Source organism: Vicia villosa, linkage group LG1 (genome assembly GCF_029867415.1).
Source record: "Vicia villosa cultivar HV-30 ecotype Madison, WI linkage group LG1, Vvil1.0, whole genome shotgun sequence".
In the NCBI taxonomy this organism is placed as follows: Eukaryota; Viridiplantae; Streptophyta; class Magnoliopsida; order Fabales; family Fabaceae; genus Vicia; species Vicia villosa.
The window spans coordinates 61,804,516-61,814,177 of record NC_081180.1 but is presented as its reverse complement, the minus strand read 5'-3'; the positions used below and the strand labels follow the sequence as shown (position 1 = coordinate 61,814,177).

Sequence of the window (9,662 nt, the reverse complement as noted above, 5' to 3'; positions counted from 1 at the left end):
AATGATAATGATAATAATAATAATAATAATAATAATAACAATAATAATAATAATAATAATAATAATAATAATAATAATAATAATAATAATAATAATAATAATAATTGTTAAAAAAAATTATAAGATCCTTTTTAGTTTTTATGATAGATTAATATAGGAGATTTCAGTTTTATGATAACTTTATTATAGGAGATTTGCATACCCAAATTAACTAGTTCTGAGTTGTATATATTTATTGGGAGATGCTATGCTTACACTATATAATGACACCGTATTTGACTACACCGTAACTTTATGTATTAGTTTAGAAGTGACTCAAATATCAAGGCACAAAATAATAATAAAATAAGATAAAAATAGATCATACAGTATATAAATACGGTGTAAGTGTTAAAATGGGTGTAACTATAGCATTTCTGATATTTATTCTCATATTGTATTCTTGATAGAGCAATGCAACTAGAATCACTATCTCTTATACAGTATTTTTGAATTCCACCTCCAGTTAATACGGTATACAGATCATAGGTCATCGATTCCCATTTTTTCTATTTGCAATATTTGCATATCTACTTGTCTATTTGTCTTCTTGCTCTTCCTTTTTTTTCTGTGCAGATCTGTACAAACTCAATCCTCCATTATCCTATTCATCTATGTGTCATGGAGGAAACTAAGATTGTTAAACCCATTACAAGCATCTTCACCGGACAAAACTACAATCTTTGGGTTCAAGGAATGAAGAGTTTTCTAATCGGACGCAAGCTTTGGTGCATAGTCACCGGAGATGCTGTCAAAGCAACTCAAGAAAAAGATGAATTTGCTATAAAATTTGTTGAACGCCTTGAGGATTGGGATACTAAAAATCACCCGATTATCACGTGGCTGCGCAACACGTCTGTACCGTCTATTCACATTCAGTTTAATAACTACGATTTTGCAAAAGAAAATTGGGATTTCTTGAAAAAACCGCTATCAAACTAATGGGCTTGCACACTATTATTAGTTATGGACCACACTTCACAATACCAAGCATGAACCTGGTCAATCCGTGAATGATTTTCTTGCTCAAGTCCAACCAATTTAGCATCAAATATCTTTTGCCAAAATAAGTGAAGACTATCTTCATCTCATTCAATTCCTTATGGATCTTCGGCCCGAATATGAAGTCATACAAGCCTCACTACTACATCAAAATTCGCTTCCATCATTGGACACTGCTATTAAAAAAATCATTTTTGAAGAAACAAGTCTGCATCTAGACAAAACTCCTCAAATGGATGCTGCTCTTGCAACTATTCAATTCTCACACCAGAAATCAAATCATCATCCATGTAAGAATGACAATCGCACCAGTCATATATTTGCTAATTGGCCTACTATAGAGTGTAGGTACTGCCATGGTATTGGTCACATTCTTGAATATTGTACCATGCGACCTCCAAAACAAAAATGTGGCTTCACCAAATCCAAGAATGTTCCAAAGTCCCAATCTTCCTCCATCTCTCTTGCTGCCACTAAGGGATCGGCTGCCATTACTATCAGTGATATCAAAGCTTTAATCAAATAGGTTGTGTCTTCCAACACCTTTACTGCCATGTTTACTACTCACGGTAATTCTTGTTGGTTTTTTGATTCTGCATGTAGTAATCATTTGACCACTGATATTAAATCATTGCCTTCTGCGACACTTATTTCATCTCTGCCACCAATCCACACAACCAGTGGTAATACAATAAACATCACTCTTATCGGTCATGTATCCACCTCAAATCTCACCCTTCCTGACACATATTACATTCCTAACTTGAAACTTAATCTTATTTCTATTAGTCAATTGTGTGAACAAGGACTGAATTATTTTTCTCCCTCTGTGTTAAGGTACAAGATCCACAGACGAAGCAAATCATTGGGACAGGTCGCAGGGTGGGTCAGTTATTTGAGCTACAATCTCTTCATATTCTTAAAGATCATATCTCTGCTGCTACTTTGAATTCTCTAATTCATCAATGGCATGACTTGGTCATGCCTCAACAAGAAAAGACTCCCTATGAACTGTGGAAAAATAGAAAATCCAACATTTCATATTTTCATCCATTTGGATGTACTTGCTATATTCTAAATACTAAAGAACATCTGAACAAGTTTGATTCTAAAGAACAAAAATGTTTTCTGCTGCGATACTCTGAATGCTCAAAAGGCTATAGAGCATATAATACAAAAACATTGATTGTTGAAGAATCAATCAATATCAGATTTGATTATAAGCTTGGCCATCAAAAGCCAAAGCAATTTGAAAATTTTGCAGATATGGAAGTACAGGTCACAAACTCTGAAGATTCAGAAGCTGAAAATGCACCAGAAGTTCCTCCAATTACAACTATGGAGAACTTAAGAATTTCTAAAGAACCCTCTCTAAAAAGATTTTTAAGACTCACTACACATCATCCAAAAGATGTCATTCTTGGAAACAAAGATGACCCCATCAGAACTAGATCATTTCTCAGAAATAATGAAAATTCACTATTTAGATTAGTTTCTATGATTCAGCCAACTCCAATTGATGAAGCTCTTCAAGATACAGATTGGATTATTGCTATGCAAGATGAATTAAATCAATTTACCATAAATGATGTATGGGATCTAGTTCCAAGACTTGAAGGATTTAATATCATTTGAACAAAATGGGTGTTCAAAGACAAACTAAATGAGTAAGGTGAAGTCGTCAAAAACAAAGCACGACTGGTTGCACAAGGATATAGTCAACAGGAAGGTATTGACTATAATGAAAACTTTGCCCCAATCGCCAGGTTAGAATCTATCAGACTATTAATTGGTTATGCTGCTCAATATAACATCACTTTATATCAAATGGATGTCAAAAGTGCATTTTTAAATGGTTACATTGAAGAAGAAATGTATGTTCATCACCCCCTGGCTTTGAAGATTCAAAATCTCCAGAACATGTTTTTAAACTTAAAAAATCTTTATATGGACTAAAACAAGCTCCCCGAGCTTGGTATGAACGATTAAGTTCATTCCTTTTAGATAAAGATTTTACCAGAGGGAAGGTTGACACAACTCTATTTCGTAAGACATTTAAAAATGGTATTTTAATTTGTTAAATATATGTGGATGATATTATTTTTCGAACTTCTAATATCTCTCTTGGAAGAGAATTTGCTGAGTCTATGCAAGCAGAATTTGAAATGAGAGTGATGGGAGAACTTAAATTCTTTATGGGAATTCAAATAAATGAAACTTTTGAAGGAACTTACATACACCAAACAAAGTATGTCAAGGAACTTCTGAAGAAATTCCAATTATCAGATAGTAAAGAAGCAAAAACACCAATGCATCCTACTTGCACTCTGGGTAAAGATGAGGTAAGTAAGAAAGTAGATCAGAAAATCTACAAAGGTATGATTGGTTCATTACTTTATCTGACGGCATCTAGACCAAATATTCTGTTTAGTGTATGCTTATGTGCAAGATTCCAATCAGATCCTCGCGAGTCTCACTTGACTGCTGTCAAGCGAATTCTGAGGTATTTGAAAGGTACTACTAATGTTGGACTATGTTACAAAAAATCCAAAGAGATTCAATTTAGTAGGTTATTGTGATGCTGATTTTGCTGGAGACAAAATAAAACGTAAAAGTACATCTGGAAGCTGTCAATTTCTAGGAAACAATCTGATCTCTTGGTACAGCAAAAAGCAAGCCACAATTGCATTATTAACTACAGAAGCATAATATGTAGCTGCTGCAGGCTGTAGCACTCAGATGCTTTGGATGGAAAGTCAAATACAAGATTATCCCATCTATGAGAGTAAGATTCCAATTTTCTGTGATAACACTTATGCTATATGTCTTTCTAAAAATCCTATTATACATTCCAAAGCAAATCACATAGAAATTAAGCATCATTTCATTAGGGACTATATTCAGAAAGGAATATTAAGCTTAAATTTCATTGATACAGACCATCAGTGGGCTGATATTTTCATAAATCCTCTTTCTGAAGATAGATTCAAATTCATTCTAAAGAACATTAGTATGGAATTGTGTATAGAATGAAGTTATGTTCAATATCTAATGTGATTTCAGGATATTCGGTTGCCCAAAAATTGAACTACTTGATTTATAGCTTCTCAGAAGTTAAAAACCAAAATCATATAGAAATATCTGACCGTCTCGGTTCAGTAGTTTATTTTCTACGATGAGTCAGAAGTTCAGTAAATAAAACTGCTAGTTTATGACAATCTGAAAAATTTGAACACGTGTTCAAAATTTTCTGAGAGGTCGCATGCGGTTAAGCTATTGAGATGAAATCCCTAGGTAATTGTTCCAATCTCTTCAAATCACTATCCCTCCTTAAATTGTCGGATTCAATTAATGCTAAGTAATAATTATTTCTTTGCTTAATTGTTTATTTTCTTTTTCAATGCATGCGTTTTTCTTATATATATTTTTTATGCAAATTCTTCTATCTTCTCAAAAACCTTCTTTTATTTATGTTTTTGCTCAAATCAACGAAACCTTGTGAATAATGGAATATTCATCATCCTCATTCACCCCTGCTAGTGGTACCTTCGAAACGTATGAAGACTACATGAAACCTATCAGAACCCTCACTTCAAATACCGAGAATCTGGAAGTTCTCTGTGAAGCACAACTGGACTTTCAAAGCTTAAAGGAAAACGGATGTGATCTAACTGCTGATATTGAAGCTCAAGGATGGTATAAGTTCTTTGATCTTCTTCATGGTCCAGTCTATACGAAACTGGTAAAAGAATTCTGGATACATGCTACTGCTGGTGAAAATGCAGCTTCTTCAAACATAATGGGTAAGAAGATTTCCATTATTGAAGACTCAATTGAAAAAATTATATCGCATGATGGAAATGGGATAAAATGCACAGGAATGGCTGAAAAATGTTTGAACCGATCTTTTGTAACAAAAGAAATTTTTGCCGATGGTGACTCTTCTACAAGAATTAAAGATTTGATGAAAAATATCAAAGTATGGGCTAAAGATCATTCTGGAAACCATCAATCACAAGAAAGTTACTCCAGCCTCTGAGTACCTCAACGCTGATCAACAGTTTATGTTGTACTTCATCTCCTAAAACTAGAATAAAAAACTAAAGTAATAAGAAAAGATTAATGAATTGAAAAAAGATAAAGATTTTACATTAATAGTTAATCTTAATTTTAATAATAATTCAATTGGAAAAAAATTTCTGTAACACCCCACACATATGTATCTAGAATAATATGCATAAAGTATTAAAATGGTTCATAAGACAACAATTACATAATGTTTTACAGCGGAAAATAGAAGTACACGAGTACATAAGCCGAATGTATCATGGCCAAAACATAAGTACATCATATCAGTACATATCCAAAATACAATAGATAGTAAGCACGATAAGGAACTAAAAGGAACATCCAAGCATCGCCAAAGATCTAAACCATCTTTCCCTTACCGCGATCCTGCCTCGAGCCACCTGAAAAGAAATAATTGGAATGGGATGAGATTCCTAAATCTCAGTGAGTCCGCCTATCCTATTAGTCCGCTCGGATCTAAAGGGAACATACAAAATGAACGAATCCACCATGGATTCGGGGTTATTCTCACTTCCGGTACAATTACGGAGTAAACAAAGTGACTCGTCCACCACTGGACTTGTCTCAAGCAAATACACACTGTATAGCAAACAAGTATGCAAACCCGCATCCACACACGGGGAAATCCAGAAGTGTAACAACCTCGGCTAGATTATGGAATAAATGCATCCTCGATGAGTAACCTCCTGCCTATATGTCAAGGGACTTGTACAAGCACACTGCAAGACGGTTAAACGGGTTCGCACAAGCCTAAATGGCCGCGAGATGACTTTTGCCTAAATGGCGTCATTGTTCCGTTAACCTTCTTCACGCGAGTGAGTTACGCCGAGTACAAACCGCCACCTTGACGCCTGAGCCCATCGGGAGAAAGCCTAGTATTAGTCTACGTGACTTTACTAGAGGTGAGTTACCTCATTATGCATTAGCCTACATAGCCGCATAACCCCACCATACCGAGCACGCAAGTGTGTTAACGCCAAGTGAGTAAAACCCCGTACGGAAACTCACGAGCACACTGCAACGGTAGCTCAGATGCACACTATAACGAACAATACACATGAACGGGTTATTCCATTGGACTACACGGTCCGGGAGGGCTCATAGACTACATAGTCGGAGGAGCGTCCCAATCTAGCTTTCCGGCCACTCCTATTCAAGCATACGAAAATATGACATAATGTCAAAGTCACAAACAAAGAAACCAATCCAATCGTTTAACCAAAACAACGGAGTTTTCATATTCTCAGCATAGTACATAATGACATAACACAGCTTTAAAGAATAATGCAGAAATTTCAGTCTAAATATACATACTTCACATGTTACCAGTGTCGCACTTAACTGAAGGTGCATCAGATATATCAAAAAATATTATTTAGACACTAAGGCTAATTTTCCTAGATAGTACACTTAATTAGCTTTCTAACGATATATGGCACGCGTCAAACAGACACATGAAACGGGAGATATGAATTTCCAAAGATTGCTGAATTTCCCCATTTCGCCCAGTGTAACCGGTTACACCAGAACCCGTAACCGGTTACGGACACGCAAAATGCCCAGATTTCCCAATTTTTAACAACGTAATCGGTTACACTCAAACCCGTAACCAGTTACACTGAACCAGAATCATTTTTCTGCATTTTGGGAGCTCTAACCAGTCCCAAATAATCTATAGTTGATCCCCTACATTTGTATAACAGTCCAAACGAAATTGTATCACACAATGCATTTAGAAACATCAGTAAACAAGGATTATAGCAGAACTAACATGATTAACATCTTTAATTCATACTTCACTCATAATCCCTAAACCCCAATTGGAAACCCCAACATGCAAGCCCAAAGTTTCTATCTAAGGACTCACCTTAGAGATTGAGAAGATGATGAGAATGGAGCTGAGAGCAGAATAGGAGATGATGATAGAGATAGAGATAGAATCTGCTGCATGCAAAAATGGACCTTTTTCTCTCTTCCTTCCCCTTCCATGTTTTCCCTTCTTCTTCTATTCTTGCCAAATTCTGGTTTTTGGTTCAAATGGTTAGGGACAAGAAAAGAACCAAACAAGTCTTAATTCTCATTTAAGTGGGAAATGTCCATATTACCCTCATTCTCACTAATTGACATGGTTTAAGTGGTAAACCTATTGGTAAGAATGTGTATCATATTTATCCATTACTCATCTCAATTTAATTTAGAATTGGTAATTGGACAATTATAATACCGGGTATTACATCCTCCCCCCTTAAATAGAATTCGTCCTCGAATTCGAAAACTTACCAAAACAAGTGAGGGTAGGATTCCCGCATCTCTGACTCCAGCTCCCATGTAGCTTCCTCAGGACGCGTCTCATCCCACATCACCTTCACGATAGGTATCTCTTTGCTCCGTAGAGACTTGCTAGCACGTTCTAAAATACGGCAAGGTTGAGGATCATAGGAAAGATCTGGTTCTACCTCAACAGAATCCGGAAGGATAGGATGGAAAGTATCAGGTACGAACTTCCGGAGCTGAGATACGTGGAATACGTCATGCAGCCCGGATAGTGAAGGTGGTAATGCCAACTGATAAGCCACCTCACCTACCCGGCTCATAATCTGATATGGTCCCACATACCTCAGACTGAGCTTTCGTGTTTTGAACGGTCCTCCCAACCTTAATCTTGGAGTGACCTTCAAGTACACATGATCACCAACTTCAAATTCTATAGGCCTCCTCCGTTTGTCCGCATAGTTTTTCTGTCGGTCTTGGGCTTTCTTAAGATTGTCTTGGATCATTTTGACTTTCTCGGTGGTTTCTTGTATAATCTCCGGTCCAAGAATACTCTTCTCCCCCACTTCGGCCCAACATAGTGGTGATCGACATTTTCTCCCGTATAGAGCCTCATAGGGAGCCATACCCAAACTAGCATGGTAACTGTTATTATATGCGAATTCTACCAATGGTAAATGATCCTTCAACCTCCCACCTTCTTCTAGAATGCAAGCTCTCAACATATCTTCTATCGTCTGGATTGTCCTCTTCGTCTGCCCATCGGATTGAGGATGGTTAGACGTACTCATATCCAGCCTAGTCCCTAATTCCTTATGAAACATCTTCCAGAATCTCGAAGTGAACTTTGGATCACGATCGGACACTATACTAGATGGCACGCCATGCAACCGTACGATCTCTGCTATGAAAAGCCTTGCGAGATGAATCACCTTGTGAGTGGTCTTTACAGGTAAAAAGTGAGCAGACTTAGTCAACCTGTCCACTATTACCCATATAGAATCATGTCCGCCTCGAGTACGAGGTAATCCCACAATGAAATCCATAGAGATAGAATCCCATTTCCACATCGGTATCTCCAGTGGTTGTAACATTCCTCCTGGTCTCTGATGCTCAATCTTAACTTGTTGACAAATGGAACATTGCGATACGTACTCTGCAATCTCCTTTTTCATTCCTGGCCACCAAAAGTCCTTCCTCAAGTCTTGATACATTTTGGTCGATCCAGGATGAATAGAAAATCTACTCTTGTGTGCTTCATCCAGAATCAAACGCTTCAACTCAGAATCATTCGGTATACACATTCGTTGCTTAAACAAGATTACTCCATCAGGTGCTCTCTCAAAGTCAGACATGCCTTCGCTCGCTTGCAATTGCTCATCATCCCTTTGTGATATCCGAATTCTTTCTCGTAGCTCATTCTGGATGCTCAAGTTGCTAATCAACACGCCATTGGGCGTCCATTCGAACTGAAGGTTAAGATCTCGAAACTTTTCTAACAATCCATGTTCTAACATCATCAACTCCGCAACTCGAAATTCCTTCCTGCTTAAGGCATCTGCCACTTTGTTAGCCTTTCCTGGATGGTATTTCAATTGAAAGTCAAAATCTTTAAGGTACTCCATCCATCTCCTTTGTCGCATATTCAACTCCTTCTGGTCGAAAAGATATCTCAAGCTTTTATGATCACTGAACATCTCAAAGTGAACGCCATATAGATAATGTCGCCACACCTTGAGTGCAAAAACTATTGCAGCAAGCTCAAGATTGTGGGTCGGGTAATTCTCTTCATGAGATCTCAACTGTCGAGACGCATAAGCTACCACCTGTCCATCTTGCATCAATACTCCGCCTAAACCTTTCTTAGAAGCGTCGCAGAACACTTCATAGGATCGGTTTGGATCCGGAATTACTAACACGGTGCAGTAGTCAACTTCTTCTTAAGTTTCTGGAAACTTTGCTCACACTCGGAATTCCATTCAAAAGAAACCTCCTTTCGCGTAAGCTTTGTCAATGGTAAGGCTAACTTAGCAAACCCCATAATAAATCTCCGGTAGTAGCCTGCCAAACCTAAGAAGCTTCTTACTTCAGTCACATTCTTTGGCCGGTCCCAATTCACCACCGCTTCCACTTTAGAAGGATCCACTGCCACGCCTCCTCCCGAGATGACATGACCGAGGAAACTTACTTCGGATAGCCAGAATTCACACTTACTGAACTTGGCATACAATTGCTTCTCTCGAAGAGTAGATAACACAATC

The 9,662-nt window shown here is 37.3% G+C and overlaps 1 protein-coding gene across 1 annotated transcript; it reads left to right on the top strand.

The window, feature by feature from the left end:
• Window positions 1-4,546: 4,546 nt before the first annotated feature.
• Window positions 4,547-5,080, top strand: LOC131643969 (uncharacterized). The gene has a single exon (XM_058914347.1). It carries the CDS (start codon window positions 4,547-4,549, stop codon window positions 5,078-5,080), a length of 534 nt encoding a protein of 177 aa, XP_058770330.1.
• The last annotated feature ends 4,582 nt before the right edge of the window (window positions 5,081-9,662 follow it).

Coding starts and splice junctions, on each gene's coding strand:
- LOC131643969 (XM_058914347.1), top strand. CDS start 4,547: ATGGAATATTCATCATCCTCATTCACCCCTGCTAGTGGTACCTTCGAA.